The sequence below is a fragment of the Mytilus californianus genome, unplaced genomic scaffold (assembly GCF_021869535.1).
Source record: "Mytilus californianus isolate M0D057914Y unplaced genomic scaffold, xbMytCali1.0.p SCAF_3, whole genome shotgun sequence".
Classification (NCBI taxonomy): domain Eukaryota; kingdom Metazoa; phylum Mollusca; class Bivalvia; order Mytilida; family Mytilidae; genus Mytilus; species Mytilus californianus.
In genome coordinates this window covers 35369461-35392016 of record NW_026262679.1, presented here as the reverse complement: position 1 = coordinate 35392016, position 22556 = coordinate 35369461, and the positions used below count along the sequence as shown (strand labels likewise).

The window sequence follows — 22556 nt, the reverse complement described above, 5'->3', positions numbered from 1 at the left end:
CTTTTTTGTTGGAGTCTTTGTTAGATTTATTTATATGGTTTTTTTTCAATTTTTTATTCAGTTATGTTGTATGTCTGTGAAGTTTGTTTACACAATTTTGGCTGCTGGATCCCAATTATTGTCACATTAACCTACTATGTTTGTTTGGGTTGCTCACCCAATTTTGTCAATATAACGGAACTTTAAACAACTGTCATACAAGTGGGACTTTTTTGTATTCATATGAAGCAGAAGTCATGAAAAAACCTTCTGACAGAAAATGAAATGTTTTAAATTACACGTTCGAATATATTATGGTGTATTGTCACTCAACTACCCACATTATAGCAAGTGCTTGCATACAAGTGGGAGGTTTAGCAAGCTATAAAACCAGGTTTAACCCACCATTTTCTTTGGAAAATGCCTCTACCAAGTCTGGAATATGACAGTTGTTTTCCACTCGTTCCGCTGGTTGATAACGTTTGATTTTGTCAGTTTTTATGAACTTACCTTTTGAAATTACCTTGGAGTTTTTTTATTATACTTTTTTTGTCGATTTTGGTGCTGATTTATTAAGTCAATACATTCAGACTATGTGTCAGGTTTGATCACCATGGACTCAGTTATCGGATAAAAATTGTTTAATCATTGTAAATTAAATTTGAAATAAAATCATTAAAATTAGCACCAACATTTCTATTTTTTCTAAGATTTTTTAGTATACGGACATATATATATTATACTGTCCATTGCTAGTAAACATACACATTCGTTTGAATTGTTTTACATTTGTGGTTTCGATGCCCTCAATAGCTGACTATGCGGTATGGGTTTTGCTCATTGCTGAAGGCCGGGGACCTATATTTTAATTTCAATGTCATTTGGTATCTAGTGGAGAGTTGACTTATTGGCAATTATACCACGTTTTCTTATATTTATACATCTTGGTGCCAACGTTTTAATGATTTAATAGAAAAAGGCAGGAAATACGAGAAACATATTCTATTCAATATGATAAAAAAATTAATATCTTCTTACCAAGTCCATGTGGTCAAGAAGAACAAACATCAACAGTGAAGTATAAGCCCATGGCATTCATCCATCCATCATCAAATATTACAGGAAAAACATTGATAATTAACCTTCAATAATATATAGATATTTAAACAACGTTAATATAGTGTTAATGTTTTGTTACAAGTATATATAATATTAAAATTATCGTAGATTTTTATTCACATTGTAGAAATAAATATAAGTCGAGCTGATAGAAATTTGACAAATAAGTGTTTTACCATAATATATGCAAAGTTACTTCCCCTTTCTAAATTAAAAAAATGTTAAGCGTGCTACGAAATGGCAAATTATTATAATTAAAATGCATATTGTTTACTAGAATCAAGGTAAAATATGCACGAAGCTCGTTTCTAAGTGTTAAAAATATGAAATTCATCATTATATTTTTGCTAAATTAATACTTCAATATTCAAATATATGTATGTTATGTGTTCAAGGATTAGGTTCAATAAAAGCTGCTATATAAAGGGTCAATATGTGTTACTGTTGGAGATCCACCGCCACCCATGTATGTCCTATACATATGAGAGATGCTATATAAGATTGCAGCTTCAAAGTGTTATTGTTAAATGATAGTTCTTCATGTTATGAAATTTCTCTATTGTTTAAAGCTTCAGGTATGATACCATCTCTTTAAACATTTTGAGTTATCTTTCTTTTACCGTTTATAAAATGGGGAGTAAAAGATGCAGAACCAACTTTGGTAACTGGGGAATTAAAACTTAAGTCCAATGGAAATACACGCACGAGACATTTCAAAAGCAGAAAACGAGAGGATTGGAGAAACACTCTGAAGCAAAGATTTATATAACTAAAAATATGGATCATAAAAATGCAAATCAACAAAGTAGATATATGCATTGGTCACTGGGAGGAAATATCAGCACATCCTGCTTTGCGTAGAACATCGGTTGCATTGTCTTGTGGTCAAATCCTCGGTACAATCAAATTCGTGGTAAGACAACAATAAAAAAAATAATTAAAGTTTTCAGTGCAGGACGTTCCTGTGAAGTTATATATCCCAGCAGGCAAAACATCCTTTGTTAAGAATAGTTGTATGGGTGCGCAACATAATTATCATACTAGTCACCCCAACCCGGAGAATATTGAACAAGTTGTCATATTCCACATACAGGTGTGGATGGTATCAGGTTGTTTTTTTTTTAGTCATATGCCTGCAAAAAAACGTAATGTCGGGAGACGTATCTGCAGTTTACCATAAGAATAGAGTGAGTATTTTACATTTTCTTTGCTTTTGAAGATGGCTGGGTTAATGTCAAGCGTTAGTACATGGATATTAACCATTATCTAGACCTACTAGCTATAATAGATAACGTAGGTAATAATGTAAATTCTTATCTATAGTCCATGTTCTGGCATGATTTATCAAGAGACTCATCCAATATGATATTTAAATTATATAGTTCCAGTTGATATTTTGACAACATCGGTCATTGATGGATATCAAAAACTGTTTTGGACAATTGTAGCCGACTTCAATTTCGTGTAAAGTGTAACTTCATTGGAAACCTTTGATTCAATGTTAAAGTCAAGATAGAGAACAAACATGACAAAAAATTCACATTGACAATATAAAAATGTACAGGAAACCTCCTAATTTCTAATAATTAGATATGAGAAGATGTGGTATAAGTGCCAATGAGACAACTCTCCATCCAAGTCACAATTTGTAAAAGTAAACCATTATAGGTCAAAGTACGGCCTTCAACACGGAGCCTTGGCTCACACCGAACAGCAAGATATAAAGGGCCCAGGAAATGACTAATGTAAAACCATTTAAAAACTACTTAATAACTAGACTTTTATGAGTTCCACTGAATTATAAACATAAAAATTTAAATATGCAGCTTTTCTGTGATCTGTAATTAAACACACAAAAGCTGAGCATAGTGGAACTATATAGCATAATCATCGATTAACGTATTTTTTGTATTATATTTAAAGTTTATTTTTATAGATCCCTCATTAATAAGGCATCAAAGAAAAAAAAATACCCTTGAAGACGTTATAATCATTTTGACTAACGAAAACTAGTAATTCAAAAATAAGTAGCAAAAATATATACTTCCCCTTTTTATGCGAAGTTAACATCCTAATTTTTACCCAGTTATTATCTTGAAGAGTTAACAAGTACTCATTTTGTATAATGCATAACTGAATGTACCGAAGCTCATTCATTATAAATAGTGCAATACATATGCTCAAGTGTTAATTATTGAATTAATGGACATTCAATACCATTTCGGCAACGGAGACAGGCAGTGTTTTTTTAAGGATGTAGTATATTTAGAATCTGTGTTTACTTGCAGCTTATGCCAATCCTTAACCTTCACACAAGTACAATCTTCATTTTTCTTTTCTTTGATTGGATAGTGCGTTTTGTCTTTTTGCCATGTGTCAGGTTTCAGTAATTGTTGTTCATCATATGTGAATAGTGTTCTCTAAAATGCTCGTCGTTTGTTCACGACATCACAGAAATACAATTAATTTCACAAGCCAGTGTAAACATCTGAATGTACATACATTGCAAGTATCTGTTACGTTATGTAAGTGAACGTATTATTTAGATAAACTCTGACAATGCAAGGTTATAATTTCCAATGTTAAAGTCAATACTATTGTCTCAAGGATAGTTTATTTAGCATGACAATTCCCTCTTTACAAGTAACAATTGTGATCACTGATAAATCATCAAGGGCGGTAATTCGCATTCTGTAATAACTTACGAACAAGAGAAGGGCGCAAATGTGCCATTGATAAACGAAGTATTCACAATTTTACATGGTTAACTATGGGATCCTTGTAAATGTAAAACTTCGAACTGTCATTTGAGATTTCAAAACATGTTTTTAACCAACTCGGATAATTCAAACCATTTCGTTGGTTGATTATTTCCTCTTATTCATAAATTAACTGTTTACAAAATTTTGAATTATTCGAAAAACGAAGGATTTTCTACACCAGGAATAGGTTACCTTAGCTGTATTTGGCAAAACCATTCGGATTTTTGGGTCCTCAATGCTCTTCAACTTCGTACTTGATTTGGCCTTTGACTTTTTTTTTATATGAGCGTCACTGATTAGTCTTTTGTAGACTTAACGCGTGCCTGGTGTACAAATTTAAAAGCCTGGTTTCTTTGATGAGGTTTTTGTTCTGCTTGCAAAGTACTGAAGTAACCGAAGATCCGCGGAATACAATAAAAAATGATTTAAATCATTCGGGTTAGCTGTCACCAGTCGTCTTTGGATGTGGAAACTGCAGTCATAGGCGATCGAATTAAAGTCAAATAGGGTTAGTCAATTTTGATTTGCTTTAATTACCATTATGACTAATTAGATATCCACTATAGATTAACAAGGACAACTGTCGACGTTATTTCTCAAAATTTTCAGCATTACATAATGTGAGACCATTCAAACTAGAAAAACCAACGTCCTGATTTGTACTAAGTCAATCAACGAAAAACAAAAATGAAATACAGCAACCAACACCAACTGTTGAATTGAGACATGAACATCAAGAATGTGGCGGGGTTAAACCTGCTTGTGAGCGCTCAACCCTCACCTAACCAGGGACAGTGGTGTAACAACACGTCATAATATTTTTTATTGGACAAGGCATAGTATATTTATAAAAAGTGTTAATGCATTACAACCTTCACCAGGAAACGATATCAACATAGATGTTATTTGACAGAATTCATAACTTCAATAATGCTGCATTGTTTCCCGTTTAAAGCATTGAAAAATCAAAGTATCATCTTCTTTTCAACTGTTTAGACAATCTGGACATTCTCATTTGATGACAACATTGTTGCAAGAGGCAATATTCGGTTTATGATTGGACAATTTTCTTTGATAACAAGGAGAATCAGTCGCATATTAAAATATATGATGGCAATAATTACCACATAGGTTCACATGAGGGTGTCTATTCTCGATGTTAACATATATGATGGCAGAAATTACCGCATAGGTTCACATGAGGGTGTCTATTCTCAAAATAAACATAAAACCGTCGTGAGCAATGCAGGCACTTTATGAAAAAAATCCTGTATGAATCATATCACGAACTTCACATATTCTGCTAAAAAAAACTGAGAGAAACTTCAGAATGTGAAGAAGTAAGCTTATCTACTTGCACTTATTTACAGATCAGTTAATATATATATATATTATTATAGCATGTTATAGTTTATGTACCTACGAGCATTTTTTTTTTATAAAAAAAAGTCAACATTAGGAGTACATTAGTATGTCAATGCTATCTGACATGTAGAGAAGTCCCGGATGTGTTTATCAACTGACATGAAGTCTTAATATGGTATTAAGAAAGAATTTGGATAAATTTGCACAAGATCAACCCATTTTAACGTCAAAACAATACAAACAGCCAGACGTCTCTTTCATATGCAAAAAGACATTTTATGATAACAAAATTGTTTTAACAATAAACAGTACATGAAAACCATTTAAATCTTATTCGCGATAGAAACAGAGGGAATTATTAAAACAAGTTTGCTGTTCTCATTTCCTGGAAAATAGGTAAAAAATCTAAATTAACAAGTAGGTTTTTAATAATATTTGGAAATCCAATAGTTCCTTTTTCGTAGTCATATGTGTTGAAACCCAATATGTTAAACCGAGCGGAAGAAGTTATGAAGGAAATGAGGCTACAAACCTTAAATGATTGATAAAAATAGTCTGCCTTTGTATTTTGAAACACATCATAACGTCTTAATGGTTTTTTCTTAGTCGCTGTATACAGAATAAAGGTAAGATTATTTAAGTATACAATGAATACGTAAACAGATAAAAAAAAAAAAAGCTTGTTCATCAATACCACAAATTATCAAATATTACAATAATCACACTTACTTTCAGTTCCCGTGACCTGTTTACAATTATGATAACTCAAATGACGAGAAAAGAGTTTTCTTGATCTTTGATCTTTTCTGTATGTTGAGGACCATTATGACGCCATATTTAAAGTCAGAGTGTTTAAAATTCGTGTTCGTGATAGATGAAAATAATTTAATGACAGTTTATGTAAATATCGGTAAAAATTTCTGACTCTTTTCTTCGTTGAAAGTTTTGATTGTCCCAATCTTTATCAACACTTCTTAATAGTCCTTTCACGCAAAATGTCTATTTAATAGTGTTCCAATAAATCTGGGGATAGTTACGATTATCCGTTGTAATTGTTGCAATCAATTGTTTGTATTCAACAAACAACAGATTTGTTAACTATACATGCAAAGAAACGATCAAATTCATTGATGTTTTGTTTGGTTATATTCATAATCGTTTTGGAGATAGTTTACGGTCAAGTGATTGTTTTTCTAGGGACGCACAAGCCTATACAATTTCACTGAATTTCAATATGTGTCTCTTTATCGAATATTCATTCCTTAACTGTAATGAATTGAAATTTATGTACAAACGAAAAAAAACATTTCAAGACATTTCAACAAAATGAGCAATTATAAGACGAAATACTTCTTTTAGAAAATAAATCTATTCTACACTTCTCCGATGAAAATCCGCTTAATTCTTGTATGATGCATCCAAAGTTACAAGTGATCATTGTCTTTTATTTAAGACCTTGATATTACAAGTTGTCTTCGTGATCTTCCATCAAATTTTAAAGAAAAACTGATTTTCATAAATATTTCATGTCTAAAAACTGTCATAATTCCATCGTAAATAAACAAATCAAGGATTAAACAGACAACTGAGAACTCCGAAAGGAACGAGATCGGTTGTGTCTTCTGCTATGTATGTTATGAATCATCCACCATGGAAATTCAAACTTAGTGAAAATATCACAAATACAATAAGACACAATCGGTTAATTTACAGATTAGACAACCATTCTAGTACCTAAAGATCTAAGATCGCGAAATCGTGTTGCTATTAAATTCAGGCAAGGACACATGGCCAACCAACTCGTGGTGATGACCGTAAAACTTGTGAAGTATCGATTTCAGTTGTTTTTCGTAAAAACTTTGGTGGAAAAGTTTTGCGTTAAGAAAACAAAACATCAACTAAATCTTATTATTGTAACATTGATTTATTGTGTAATTATGATTACTCTTGCAGGTATTAAAAAGGTCCCTATTAACATTTTTACTAATGGGGGAAACCTGGGGTATGGGAGACAACTCTTACAAATATATTGCAAGTCATTTGTGAGTTTTAACCTAGCAGTAATTGAAACAGTGATCAAGCATTTATGTTGTTTACATTTGGTTATGAGAATGTTGCAGGAGCATCTAAGAAAAGTTTGACTTCAGCAAGCATTTAATTAAGGAATTACATGTTTTTAAGGATTAAAAAATCAAAGGTTGAAAAGGTAGACAATTAACATTCATTCATGACCTCATTTAGATAAAATCTTGGAAGGTTTGGAAAATTTAATTCGAATGATATGGATAAAATAGTGAAATTATAAGGTTTTAATTCTAAGCTATTGGTTAATAGGCTGTACTTAACTGTATGTCTTTGGTTTTCAGATGCAAACAGCAATATTCTAGAAGATCTGATCTGAACATTAATCCTAGTACAAACTAATGATAAATCATAATCTACACTAGCACAAAGATAGTACTTAGATAGTGACAGACTGTCAAAATGTTGAATTTTGCATCTGCTGACAGGGGCATTTCGTAGTTGTGGGGATGAAAACCAACTTTACGTTTTATAATGTGGATGTGTCAATTTGTCCCAAGGTTAATCGTCCCCATACTGAATAGTACTATTTGTCCTTATTATTGACTACAGTTATTATTGGGGTCATATAATTTTGACTTGAGCACACAAACATACTACAAAAAGAGACTGTAGAAGGTTTTGAAAAATAAATGAATTTTGTCTAAAATTTCTTCTTTTTTTTTCTAATGTCTGTAAGCCAAATTGTTTGAAAATTTTGTAAATTTGAAACTGTCAAATTCAACTAAAAGTTTGTGATTTCGAAGGTTTATAAACAATGATTGTTTCAGCAATTTTTTGGATGAATTAAACGATAAAAAAAATTCTGGCAAAGTTTGAAAAATAAATGTGTTATCTGAGCTGACCAGAATTTTCGACTGATTCAATCATTTTAAACCATTTGTTTACATGCAGGCTACACATACTACCATGACATTTCAGATTTACTCTTAAATATGATTCTACTTCACATTTTAACAGTCATGGATATTCCTAATGAGAACAGGTGCAAAAACACGCAATAATATATGCCTACTAGTGTTTTTGACCGGTTTTTTTTATGGTACCCCCAAAACTGGTCATATTCAATATACCATCAACAGAAAATGCAACGGTGAATTTCAACAGTGTAAGTATAAAAAAGATTAAACGAAAGGAAAATGCTGGGATTACCAAGGCCTACCCCCTTAAGTTCACAACTCTACAAACTATTCTTCAAATCTTTGTTGTTTGCCAAAAAAAACCTTATTGATAGAGTTTATGAATTGTTGTTGTAAAATAAAAGTGTCTTCTACGTATATTGTATGGATTATTATCAATTCCCGTATTTACTATTTGAAACACGACTAACATGTCAACAAGTATGTATTGTCGCTGGACGTGAAGCATCCATCCACCAATCAATCAATCTTTAAACATGCTTAAATTGAAATTTTAAAAAAACGGAAGGAGTTGGTTCTTAAAAAAATTGGCCGTTGACAGTTTGTCCTGTGTAAAAAAAACACTTGTGTGTTGATAAAAATTCTAATTTGACATCTAGATGTCTATTTCACTTTTTTAACAAAAATAAGAAGATATGGTATGATTGCCATTTAGACAACTCTCCACCAAAGACCAAATGACATAGAAGTCAACAACTATAGGTTATCAAACGGCCTTCAACAATGAGCAAGACCCAAACCGCATTGAATATGGTTTCATTGACACACAATTTCTGTTATGCATTACTTTTCTTTTTTCTCTTGTGGAAGATTCACAAACGTATCCCTTATTTGTGAACAGTACAATTAAATCAATGAACGTGTCGTGAGGGGTAGGACTGAGTTACGCAAAAAAATGTAGGCAATCTGTTAGCAAAAGCTTGTACACGGATGGTTGTTCAGATCATATCTTCCAGAATATTGTTGTGTATATCGGAAGAAGAAAGACATACAGTTAATTACAGCCTAACGCTTTACGATGAAACATCACTCCTACATTGTTCTTTCTATACTTATATTAATATTTTTTTAGAAGCCTTGCATATATAAGATAAAAAGATGTGGTATGATGGCAAATGAGACTTATCTCCACCAGAGACCAAATGACATAAAAGTTAACAACTATAGGTCACCGTACGGCCTTCAACAATAAGCAAACCCATACCGCATAGTCCGCTTTAAAAGGCCTGGAAAAGACAAATCTAAAACAATTCAAACGAGAAAACTAACGGCCTGATATATGTACAAAACAATGAACTAAAAACAAGTAGGAAAAATGCATGAATGATAATTGCCTACCTTACAGTCCTTGGATGGGGTAAACTTCCCACTAACACCATACACCATTATACCATTCACCATACACCATTACACCATACACCCTGTGCCATTACACCATACACGTTACACCTTTGCACCTTACACCTTACACATTACACCATAATGCATTTTAATTTCAAAGAAAGAGTGCGACTACAAAATTATTTATTTATTTTAAAAAAAGAATTTCGATCACCATATTGTAAATTAATGTATAAAATAAAAAATCAGTTCTTATCAATATTTTGCATAGTTTTAAATGTCGTACAACATTCATTCACACCATTCCCGATCGCATTTTACACCATTACACCATTCCCCTTACACCATACATCATAGCATCATACACCTTCTACCATTGCACCATATGCCATACATCATTACACCATACACGTTTTTTTGGGAAGTTTACAACATTCAAGGGCTGTATCAGCTTTATATTTTTACTTGTTTTTACCTAATGCCTAAATTTATTGATTGGTAGAGTCAAACTTACTTAGTCTTAAATGCTGCTGCATCATTCTCATAACCAATTGTAAACTACTAGGTAAAACACAAATACATCTGACAGTGTTATCTCCCTTTCTAGACATGACAAATGTAAAACAATAGACCACTTTCGAGTTATGTCCTTCACCGGAAAAGTTCTTCAATTTTGTGCGCCTTTGTGACATCATTTACCAGATAGAGGGGATCGCCTGTATCCCTGCTCTATTAAAGTTTGTCAAGCGTCTTTATGATCCTCATTATGCAGGATAAAATAGAAATAATATTTGTTCCGTAAGTACTTAATCACAAATGATAGCAGTGCTGAATATCAATTATAAAAATTTAATTTGCCGAATAATTCGTCCAATATAGCATTATCATTTTTTCAACCAATCGCTCAACATAGGAACGAAAGTGACGACGCCCCTAAACGCACGAATGATGTTCACTAAAACCAAAGTTTTTGACGGAAATGCAACGAACTCGAAAGTTGTCTATTCAAACGAGAAAACTAATGGCCTGATGTATGTACAAAACAATGAACAAAAAGAAATATGAATAATACATACATGAAAACTGCCTAACTTATTCAGCTTTATATTTTTACTTTTTTTACTTATGCCTAAATTTATTGTTTGGTAGAGTCAAACTTAGTCTTTAATGCTGCTGCATCATTCTCATAACCAAATGTAAGCAAATAGGTAAAACACAAATACATTTGACAGTGTTATCTCCCTTACCATAGTTTCCTTCTTAAACGTTAGTGTGATTTTAATTTTCTGTAAATACGAAAAAATGCTAGTTAACTCATGTTTATTCATTCTATGATATTTTGCAAAAATATTATCTTACAATCTTTATTATAATAAAATTGTTATTTCATAGGAAATAAAGAATATGCAAAACCAGATTAGAGAAAAGGTATGATAATTCAAACTATGGGAATTTATGACAGCTCGAGATGATAACAATATATATTTCAAATAGTCTATTTGGGATAATATACCTTTCATGGAACAAAAGCTCCTTTTTTTTTTTAAATCAATGAAAAATACATAAACTTAAATTACAATGTGTAAGTCTGTCCAAAATTCTTCTTTTGTTTACAAATTGGACTCGTTTACGAGTGTGTCACCCTCTAATACAAGGACGTTAAAAATACCTGTTCAATATTAAACAAAATTAAAGTAATAATTGATCCAGTAGCATGCATGTCTTATTCTGTACAAACTTTAGTAATAACATTTTTACTTATAAATTAATAAAATAATTGATTTTTTTTATATTGGTCAAACATTTTGTAGACAATTAGGAATATCCAAAAGGTTAAATGCAACTAACGTTATAGCGAAAGAAAAACTTATCGTTTTTCCTACTAAAAATATTTTTGATTTGTCGGAATAGAATAAGATAAGAAAAATTCAGCTTTCTAGAGGAGTTGCAATAAAATAATGCCAATCTTTTAACTTAACTTAACTTAAGGTAAGGTTATGTTCAACCAACTATCTATTTGTGTTGTGAAAATAACATCTACCAATCAGAGTTTTTTTTATGATGGCTGGTCGTCAAATAAGAATTATCGTCGTATCTGGACATGAAAAACATGACACTAGTATGGCAACATGGTCTTCTCTAAGGGTAAGTAATTTGTCCCATTTGTAGTGGAGATAAAGGGTTTGTGATACTCAATCTCTAGTTTATTGTGAAATTATTGTGGACTTGTGTATGATTTTCGACTTTTTCTTGTTTGACGTGATGCGGTTTGTCCTGATGCAAAATAATGCCTAATCATTATTTATTGGTATATGTTATCGTAGTTGATATCATTTTATTTTTCCTCAAGGTCATTGCTATGAAGCAGAAGATCCGTGAATTAGATAAGACACAAACAGAAATATTAAACCGAATGGCATCCAATGGGTAAATTTCATGAATTTTTGTTCCTTTTACCGTTATTATATAAACAAAAATATATACTGCCAATGAGACAACTGTACACCAGAGTCCCAATAACGTGGATCTTCGTAACTTTATGTCATCGTTCTTCCGTCAATAATGAGCAAAACCCATACCATTTAGCGAGCTATGAAAGGCTTTGACATGAAAACTGAGACATAATTCAATAGAGAAAACCAACTGCCTGATTTATGACAATAAACGAAAAACAAACATGAGAGACAGCAATGAACGACAAGAACTAAATTGGAGACTCCTCACGTAAGAGAGGCACATACAAATTGTGGCCAGGTAAAATATGTATGTGAGCGCTCAACCATCCTTCTTACAAGGTACAGTGGTAAACCATCACAACACAAGAAAAAGCTGTAAAATGCAAAAGTTATGAGTTTATGATATAGGTTCAAAACTCGTTTTGAAATTCCCTATTGTATAAAATATCTTAATATTGTGTTCAGAATTTCTTAATAAAACCTTACATAAAATGCTTTAAAGACACCCGGACATTTTGCTTTTTTCAGAGAATGCTAGAAGTTCAATGGACATTCTTAAATTACATAGATATAAATCTTACATTTTAAGACGATCTTACAATATCTTTCCTTGTGATGAATAAATAACTATTGTTTTTATTTTTTTTTTATCTAAAATCTATTGTTAATTTTGTACCGAATCACAGTTTTAGTTCATTTAAGTTTTAGTTAATGTTTCAGCAAGAGTGGTACTTCAATACTGACTGCTGCCTCCAAAGACATATTACGTAAGATTATTTGAAACATTTTGTGTGAAAAAAATATGGTTTCCGAAAATCTCATGTATTTCCTTTATGCACTTTCTTTGTCTTTTTTTTAAATTATTGTTTTCGTAAAGTAACATGAAAACAATCTATCCACTGGATTCCAGATTATTAGGTAGATTTAGCTTTATTATTTTGTGGGTTAATTTTTCATGACAATACTGTATGCTTTTAGAGTTAGAAGAAAGTGTGAGCCGAGTGGACACTAAATCTATTGAATATGCCAATAATCTAGACAATGTTACAAAGCAAATTTCCAACTTGTTGTTGAAAACAAGTAGATTAAATGTACTTGTTGATAACCTACAGAATAAGGCAAACTTAGGCGAGAGAAATAGTAAAGATCGTTCTAGTGACATGTCAACTAATAATCATTGCTGTGAATGTTCATTAAATGCAAAAGAAAAGAACGAATTAGTAGGGGTAGGTAAAATACCACGGAGGGAAAAAGGTGAAGCATCTGATGAAGATAATACCGAATATAAATCAGACAATGAATATTGTAGCGCTGACGCTAATATCCATAACCTATCGAGTTTTGTGAATGTCCGGACAGTAGGACTACTGGCCAATGCAGTTCAATCTTATGAATCAAATATCAACCCTTGCAAACCTCTCGGTGGAAACAGCGATACAAAATTCTTTAAAAAACTAGGAATCTGTAGTGATAATGATAAAGGTCAAAATGCTTTCACTAATAGTACTAGTAGTGAAGAAAGTATTGTAGATGAAAACAGAAGTGAAGAAGACAACTCATCATATACATTTAATAAGAAAAAGGATGACGAAAATTCGTCTGAGATTGAAAATTGTAACACACCAAATATAAAAACCACGATCCGTAAAAACGAATCTGGCTATAAAAGTAAAACTATAAAAACACAGAACGACAATCGCGTTAGCTTTCATACTATCCACAAAAGTTCTGGAGGGTGCACAAAGGAAAACGTTTGCAGGACGGACCTGCAAAGAGAATATTCGAATGTTTCAAATATAAAACCGATACAACACATCACAGATGAAATAAGACCAATGATGAAGTCAGTGACATCGTAAGTATCTTTACAAAATATCTACAAAGAACTCATTGTTTAAAATCTATACTTTTCCCTTTCTTAAGTTATTTACGATTTTCTGTTATTACTTTCCAGACGAGTACCCCGGTTATATATCATACTGTTATTGTAAATAATCAAAACAGTCATTGCTATCGTAGCAATAGCTTGCATGATGTCTCGAAAATTTTGATCCGATGATTTTTCTCCTCAAAAGCTCACTAAAAGAAGGACGAAAGATACCAGAGGGACAGTCAAACTCATAGATCGAAAACAAACTGACAACGCCATGGCCAAAAATAAAAAGACAAACAGACAAATAATAGTACAGATGACACAACATAGAAAACCAAAGACTAAGCAACACGAACCCATCCAAAAACTGGGGTGATCTCAGGTGCTCCGGAAGGGTAAGCAGATCCTGCTCCACATGTGGCACCCGTCGTGTTGCTTATGTTATTACAAATGCGGTAAATAGTCTATTTCGGTAAGTCACATTCGTGAAAAGGGAGGGTATTGTAGTTACGACATAAGGAACATATCCGATATCATCTGTGAAACGGTTATTCCATAACGGTCAACCAACTCGTGATGGCGTCCGTAAAATTTACGAAGGGATGACTTCAACTTCACCATTTGGAACTCTTGGTTTAATAGCTTCCTTGTGAGCAGCAATCCTCTATCAAGGAAATCATGATAGGAAACACAAGCCCGGGAATATCGTATCAATTGGGAGATATATACTCCGTATGCAGGCGCTGCTGGAATGTTGCTACATAGAAATGGAAAGTGCACAATTGGGAAGCTGAAATCATCTCTTTTGTCGTAAAGTTTTGTTTTCAACCGACCCTCATTGTCAATTTCTAGATGTAAGTCAAGATATGAGGCAGACTTAACTGTATCTGTAGTATCCTTTATCTCTAGTTCGATGGGATAGATTCGTTCAACATAGTCACCAAATTTTGTAAAACATGACTCATCAAGTCATTAAGTCAATAATGTTTTAAAGTTTAACATAGATAAATCCTTGAAATTACTACTGAATAGGCAAATCTCCGTTTAACTAGTTCATTATTAAACAATTATGGAAATGATAAGATCTGTTGGTTTTGAGATAAAAAGTATGTTCTATATAAGACCTTTATGATATTGTTTCCAAATTCAAAGCATGTTTTTCTTGAAAAAATAATATAAACTGTACGCTCGATACCAAAAGTTTGAAAACCAAAATGTGAAACATAGGAGAGTTTAAAAAAAAAACAGCCATAATAGAACAGCCAAAATCAGTCTAAATCCGGTCAGATTTGTCTTTTTAATTTAGCTACGGCACAATTACATCATGTTATAAACGATACATTAACCGAGACAATCTATCATTTGCGTATCTGTAAGAAACATTTTATTGAGTTCAGAATACATTATATAAAACTGCAAATCGATGAAAAAGTTAAAATGAAAAACGGATAATATATCAAGTGAACATTCAGAGAAAGCGAGTTACATATGTTTCCTTACAAATAATTTGACATAAAGATACAGTCTACTTATGTATTCTACCATAATTATTTCATATTGCCCTTACATATATGACAAATAATTCGTTTTTTTTCGTACAAATATACTGATATAATTGATTTATCGATGTTTAATAAGAACAACTGCCTTTAAAATTATACTTGTCAAGAAAATACAACTATCAATGTATATTTAGATACAGTACAGCCAGGCGATCATCAAGAGGAAGACACGAGGAAGACATTTATGATGAAAGTATGAAGGATAAACAATAAAACAATTAGATGTGGTATGATTGTCAATAAGTCAACAATCCACCAGAGACAAAAGAACGAAGATGCGAACAACCATAGGCACCAACCGGCTTTCATAAGGATAAACTATACTTATTTAATAAAGAAGTGATAATGATATATGTAATATTGTTTTGTACTTATATCTATTTGCGATAAAGATTGAATTTGAGAAATTTTTAATTGAAAAGGCAAAATTTGTAATTAGAATTGGTTGAACTTTTAATGGAATCATTGGTAAACTTTATGTGTTTATTTTTCTTAATCAAATAAAAGTGCTAATAATATATATATTTGAAGGACTTTTCGATGCTGGTCAACCCAAAACTGTTAGAGAATGGTATAAGTATACCAAACATATGACAGAATATGGTAAGTATTTTGACATCAGATATACTAACTCGTTACAGTTTGATAGTCATTAAAAGGTTAACAAAGTTTAAAAGAGATGTTACATGATAAAAGCACAGTTTGGGGTGCATGAAGCCCTGTTTCCCCCCCCCCCCCCTTTTTTTGTGTTTTAATACTCGTTTATTTAATTTTTCTTTAATTGTTTAATTTCATTTTTTCCATTACTCTTGTCTAATCTTGCTCTTATCCAATCATACAATGACTAGCGTTTGAACGTGCTGTCCCTCTTCTCTTAGAGGCATAACTTTTATAATGTAATTGATGTAGAAGGTTAATGATTTTTAAGTGCGTTGTCTGGTCTAAATGTCATTTTTCTCTGTTTAGTTGTTTTTTGGGGGGAAATCCGTATATTCAATCAAAAATTATAACGGACAAAAACATTCCCCATTTCCATTCTCAATTTTAAAAAGTGACATTTGCTAATGCCATGCTCGTTACTATGTATCGATAATGCTGTGAATGTGCTACTGTATAAAAGTATCCGAATAAATCATTAAGGAAAATTAGATTGTCGTTTATCTTCTGAAACATACTTTCAACGTGCCGAAAATATTGTTTTTAGAATTTAAGATATTTTTACAACATAACCATATATCGATTTTAATATTCGCCATCTCCGAAAGTCTACCCTGTAGAAACAGTAAATCCAATTTATGTTCTCATGTTAATGTGATAGTCTTTACTAAGTTCACCCCAATCAGGAAAGCCCGGGGCCTAAAATGTTGGAATTAAGAGGTAACAGTAGTTTCGCGATGTTCAAACCTCATAAATCAAATAAGAAAATGCCAATCTAGGTAAAACCAAAAACTGAGAGAATCGTACTAACTCAAAAGGAGTGAGAACGGGTGCTAAGCCAGGATCTCGCCATGTCTTCAGCTATGCATACATCAACCGCCATGCGAATCCCTACTCAGTCAAAATGTCCGACCTAAGAATAATTTGTAGAAATGTTTTTTTCGCACAATAAACCTTCATTAAGCATGTTAAGAACAGCAAGAGCTAAATGTTTTGAAAGTAAAAAAAGCATCAAATTATTGCTAATAACGAAACAAGTTAAAATGTGCATACAGAAAGTATTGTTTGTCAAGGTTTATAAAAGACATTTTAGATCAACAGTTAAAAACTGTGAAATGTTCATTACATTTTTTAGCTTCAGCTAGAATGAGATCAGGAACAGTTAAACTAGGAAGATCGCCTAATGTTATTTTGGTATTAGATACATCTGACCGTATGACAGGGTATTTTCAGAAGTTAAAATCAGCTGCTCTACAGTATGTGTATGGTAAGTTCAAACAGAAAAGCAGAAATTAGATTAAATGAAAGATTACACATGATAAAATCGGTAGCATAAATACCACATATTAAAAGCTGAAATGCTCATTGTAAATTTATGATTGATTTGAGGGATAATAATTATGTTTATGTTATCAAATATTTACCTTTTCTTACAAAGTGTTAATAGGCATACACAACTACATGCTTTTAAACCAAATGTTATGTTTTCCTTTGACTGTAACGACCAGGAAAAGAAATTATTTCTCAAAACCGAAGAACAAAAATAAAATCATGATCAAAACTTTCAATTTCTAAATTCAAACAAGTTTTCCTCTACAGGAATCAAACAAAGTTCGGAATGTGGCGATATAGAAAATGGCATTGGATTAGCAGTATTTGGCCGAGAAACACGACTTATTCAAGAACCAACAAGTGATTATGAATTAGTAATAGAATTGATAGGTAATATCATTTAAATTATTTTTCACAATTTGACAGTGTAATGTTTATATTTTGTTGGTACAAAATGTATTTTCAACTACGGCTAAACAATAACAACATATGTACTGTGGATTGGGTATAAGAATAAAATGTCAAAAAGGAGTCAGTAGTATAACGACGAAATACCATGGTACCAAAATCTTGAAACTCGTAAAAAAATGTATTACAGAAATACAGAACTCCAGGGTAAATTCAAAAAAGGGAGGTTCATAAAAACTGAAAAATCGGAACGAATTGAAATAACGATCATATTCCTGACTTGGTACAGGCATTTCCCGAAGAAAATGGTTGGTTAAACCTGGTTTCATAGCAAGCTAAACATCCCACTAGTATTACAGTTGTTTATAGTTCCGTTGTTTTGACACAATTGGGTGAGCAACCTCAATCGGACACAATAGGTTAATGTGACAATAATTTGGATCCAGCAGCCACGACTGTATAATTATACATCACAACTGACTTATAAATTCAAATATATATACAAATAAATCTAACAAAGACTCCAATAAAAAGTGGATGTAGCTGATAGCAATTCACAAAGACGCCGATAAAAAAATGTTGTTGTTAATAGTACATACCGTCTATAGTAAACACTTATAAATTAAGTAGGATATTAATACAAGTGTAAACAAAATGGAAACAACACTGAAATACCTCTTACGTGCGAATCTCACAAGAGGACCCACCTGCAATAAATACGCAGAAAGTCAAAACCCCAAAAGCTGGATACATAAAAATCGAGTCACCTCAAAAGTATACGCCCAAAAGAAACATAATATCAAGAAAACAAATAAATGGAAAACAGAAATTAAAAAAAAAACACAACTTCAGCACCTATAATCTATTACTCAAGTCCAGTTTGTATTATTTGTGAAGTAGACTCTGATTATGTATCTTTTAGGGGTTGATCCGATGAACTTTTTGAGAAAAAGGACGAAACGTTCTTTGACAAAACCCTGGCTCATTAATTTTTTTGCTCAGACACCGATGACGTTTTACAAAGTCTGAGTTATAGCTGCAAGCTCTTTGATATCGAGGGAATTGAGGAATGTATACTCCATACGCGAGTGAAGTTGTAAAGCAGACAACGTCGCCCATTTTTACGCCAAAATGACCTTTAAGGACGACATGTGTCCTTCTATTTACCGCTTTTTAATGATTTGTTTGTTTTCATAGTATCACTCAGTCTTAAGTTTTAAGTGTACTAATATGATTACCACATTTATAGAGTAGCTTTAAAACGCTTCGTTATTTAAAATATAAATATGAAGATTGTAAATATTTGTCTAAGGAAGATTTTCTATTAATTATAACCACATTAAAGGACATTTAAGACCGGAAGGAGATGCACCTGTTCTAGCGGGTCTATTGATGGGATATGCAGGAGTAGCTTCATGTAAGTACAATTTGAACATTACTCTGATAAGATAGAATTCAATCTAATAGAAACCACAGCCGTAAGTGACTTTGTTTGCTATATAAAAGTTAACTTAAGCAATAATAGAATCTCAGAACGCGTGTTTCCATAAACAAACAAGAAATTTTCAGTTTTTGAAAGTACTGTACGTTTTACAGTGATGGTGTATTTACTTTGTGATACCCTCGTTCATGTCTTCTTTCATTCGATCAGCTTGTTTATAGGAAATAATTATACAGACCACCGAATGTCTTGCCTTTTCATACAATTTTATCTTCCAAATTATCTAATAATTATATCTCAGGTGCCCGTTGTTGTCTACGCGTTTGCATTATTCCTTTATTGAGCAGTGGCAAGGTCGGGCATTTTATTTCAGCATTTTTTATGATTTTATTTGTATATGGCGTTCTTAAATGTCAGTGTTTTTATACGATGGAAAAAATCCTTAAAACACCAAGTTTTACACATTTAAGATAGAATTTTCCATAAGAAGATGACGAAATAATCAAATTAAATATTTATATGTGTGGCGTCAAATAAAACCAGATCATTGTATTGTTTGGATAATTTAACATCCAAAAGAACTTACAAAAAGCATTTGGACTAAACGCAAAGAAAATTTATGCCTGTAATAGCAGGTCCCAAATTAGAAAAAAAAAACGTCGCGAACTATAAACTCATCATAGATACCAGGCTTAAAATCTGTACGTCAGATGCGGTGCGTTTCGTCTACCAAAGACGTATAAAAGCAACAGTAGTTTACCCCTGTTCAAAAGTCATAAATCGATTAAGAGAAAACAAATCCTGGTTACAAACTAAAACCGAGGGAAACACATCAACTATAAGAGGAAAACAACGGAACAACAGAAACACTGAAGTGCAACAAAAACAAACGTCAATGCAACATACATAGAAACGAGCTATTTGATAACAACTGCCATATTCCTGACTTGTTACAGGACATCATCAGTGACGCTCGAATAAAAAAAGTTAAAAAGACCAAACAAATTACGAAGTTGAAGAGCATTGAGGACTTAAAATTCCGAAAGGTTTTGCCAAAAGCAGCTAAGGTAGATGCAATCTATTCCTGTGGTAAAAATTATTTTAGTATTTCGAAATATTCAAGGCTTTGTAAACAGTTAATTTATAATGATCACCCCATTAATGATAATGCAATTCAACACAGAAGTGATGACTACTAGGCTGGGGAAACCCTCGGGGAAGAAACCTCCACCAGCAGTGGCATTCACCCAGTGGTTGTAAATAAACTCATCATAGATACCAGGATTCAAATTTTGTATGACAGACGCACATTTCGTCTACAAAAAAAAACTCATCAGTGCGCTCGAATAACAAATTTTAAAGAGGCGAAATAAGTACGAAGTTGAATACCATTGAGAACCCAAAATACCGAAAGGGTTTGCCAACTACAGCTAAGGTAATCTTTTCCTTGGGTAGAAAGTTCTTTGTATTTCGAAAAATCCAAGGTTTTGTTAACAGTTTATTTATAAATAACGCCATATCAATGATAATTCATGTCAACAAAGAAGTGATAAATACTTGTCTGCAGATATAACTTTAACCTTTACTCTTTCAGTTTAAGCAATTTTGTTCTTCAATATTATCTATGTTGAAATACATTTTTCATTCTTGATAGCCTTTTTTATTTGGTATAAAAGGGGAGAATATTATGTTGTTTTTATCATAGAAATTAGATTTGCTTTTATGAATACTAATATTTACTCACAGGTTTTTTAGGCTGCTACAAAGATATTGTGTTACAGGCACACATGATAGTTTTCACTAATGGATCTTCAGAACAATGTAAACTTTCAACTGAAAATGGCGAAAATTTTATTTTTGCTTTCCGGAAATCTCGAGTAAGTATGGTGGGATGATGAGCATTTGCTAATAGTAATTCATGTTTTAATATTTGAAGCAAACTGAACTATGATTTTATATTGATATATATATATATTAGCTACATCATTTGTTAAACTGCATTTCAATATACTAATCAAGAAAAATCAAGGTATTTTTTATACACACAATCTATTATTCATGCCCATTTTAGAATAACTAGTTTTATCATTGTTGGCTATTGTATTGGTGAAAGAAAAACATTCTTGAAAATATCCTGTTTTATATTTCGCCGACCTTAAAATAACTTAATAATTTATTTACTTTAAGGTACCATCAGACATTAATGGTGTTATTGATGAGATAGTTTCGTCCACAACTAAGATTTTTTATGTGCCTATTGGCGGAAATCAATGCAACAATGTAAGTATTCTCGGTTATTTACATAATAAATTACTAGTTTAACATCAATACTTTGTCATATTACGTATCACTTATTGTTGTTTACTTACGCATTGCATTAAGGTAAAAACAACTATTAAACAATCTTTTTAGGGGAATATCTTTGTTACTATATATAAATATAAGAAGATGTGGTATAATTGCAAATGAGACAACTCTCCACAATATACCAAATGACGCAGAAATTAACAACCATAGGTCACTGTGCGGCCTTCAACGATGAGTAAAACCCATGCCGCATGGTCAGCTATAAAAGGTCCAGAAATGACAAATGTAAAACAATTCAAACGAGAACACTAACAGCCACAACATATAAAAGAGAGGCGAAAGATACCAAAGGAACATTCAAACTCGAAAGATACGAAAGGGATATCTTCTCATTTTATCACAGTGATAATTACCATTTGTTGATGATAACTTTAGCTTTAATAACTATCAGTATAGTTGCTTGATCTTGAACATATATTATAATTGTCCCATGGCCACTGATAGACAATCACATTATTCAGAATTTGATTGTTAAAATCTTCATGACCTTTTTTTACTTCAACTAGCATTGTTTGTTTGTCGCAAAACGACCGAAAACTCTATACAAAAAAGAACAAAAGAGATCAATTATTGTTGTTAATTTCCCTTATCTGGACGGTTGTGTTCTCTTAGCCCCCTTCCCACGGTGTATATTTTTCCATAATTTCGAAATTATGTGTCTAGTATAATATAATAAGACTATATGTATTTGTCTTGATTTTGCTGATGTACTATGGACTTAATACCATAATTATACCATATACTATGATTACTTATATATGTAGTTTTGTCAATAAACACATTACAAAAAACAAAAAAAAATACAAAAAAAAAGTATTAATAATAATATAATAAGATGAGCGGGCTGAATTAAATAATCATGACATTGACTTAGTGAAATTTTCAGATTTTG

General features: G+C 32.0%; 1 protein-coding gene across 1 annotated transcript; it reads left to right on the top strand.

The window, feature by feature from the left end:
- The first annotated feature begins 13010 nt into the window (after positions 1-13010).
- LOC127733467 (uncharacterized) lies at positions 13011-17852 on the top strand. Its single transcript, XM_052242822.1, has 5 exons — positions 13011-13879; positions 15594-15652; positions 15991-16062; positions 17252-17383; positions 17716-17852. Exons 1-5 carry the CDS (start codon positions 13185-13187, stop codon positions 17850-17852), a joined length of 1095 nt encoding a protein of 364 aa, XP_052098782.1. The 5' UTR covers positions 13011-13184.
- The last annotated feature ends 4704 nt before the right edge of the window (positions 17853-22556 follow it).

Excerpts from the sequence above, each read along its gene's own strand:
- LOC127733467 (XM_052242822.1), top strand. The coding sequence starts at position 13,185 with ATGTCAACTAATAATCATTGCTGTGAATGTTCATTAAATGCAAAAGAA. Across the intron at positions 13,880-15,593 it reads ATGATGAAGTCAGTGACATC|ATACAGTACAGCCAGGCGAT; the intron begins GTAAGTATCTTT and ends ATGTATATTTAG. Across the intron at positions 15,653-15,990 it reads GGAAGACATTTATGATGAAA|GACTTTTCGATGCTGGTCAA; the intron begins GTATGAAGGATA and ends ATATATTTGAAG.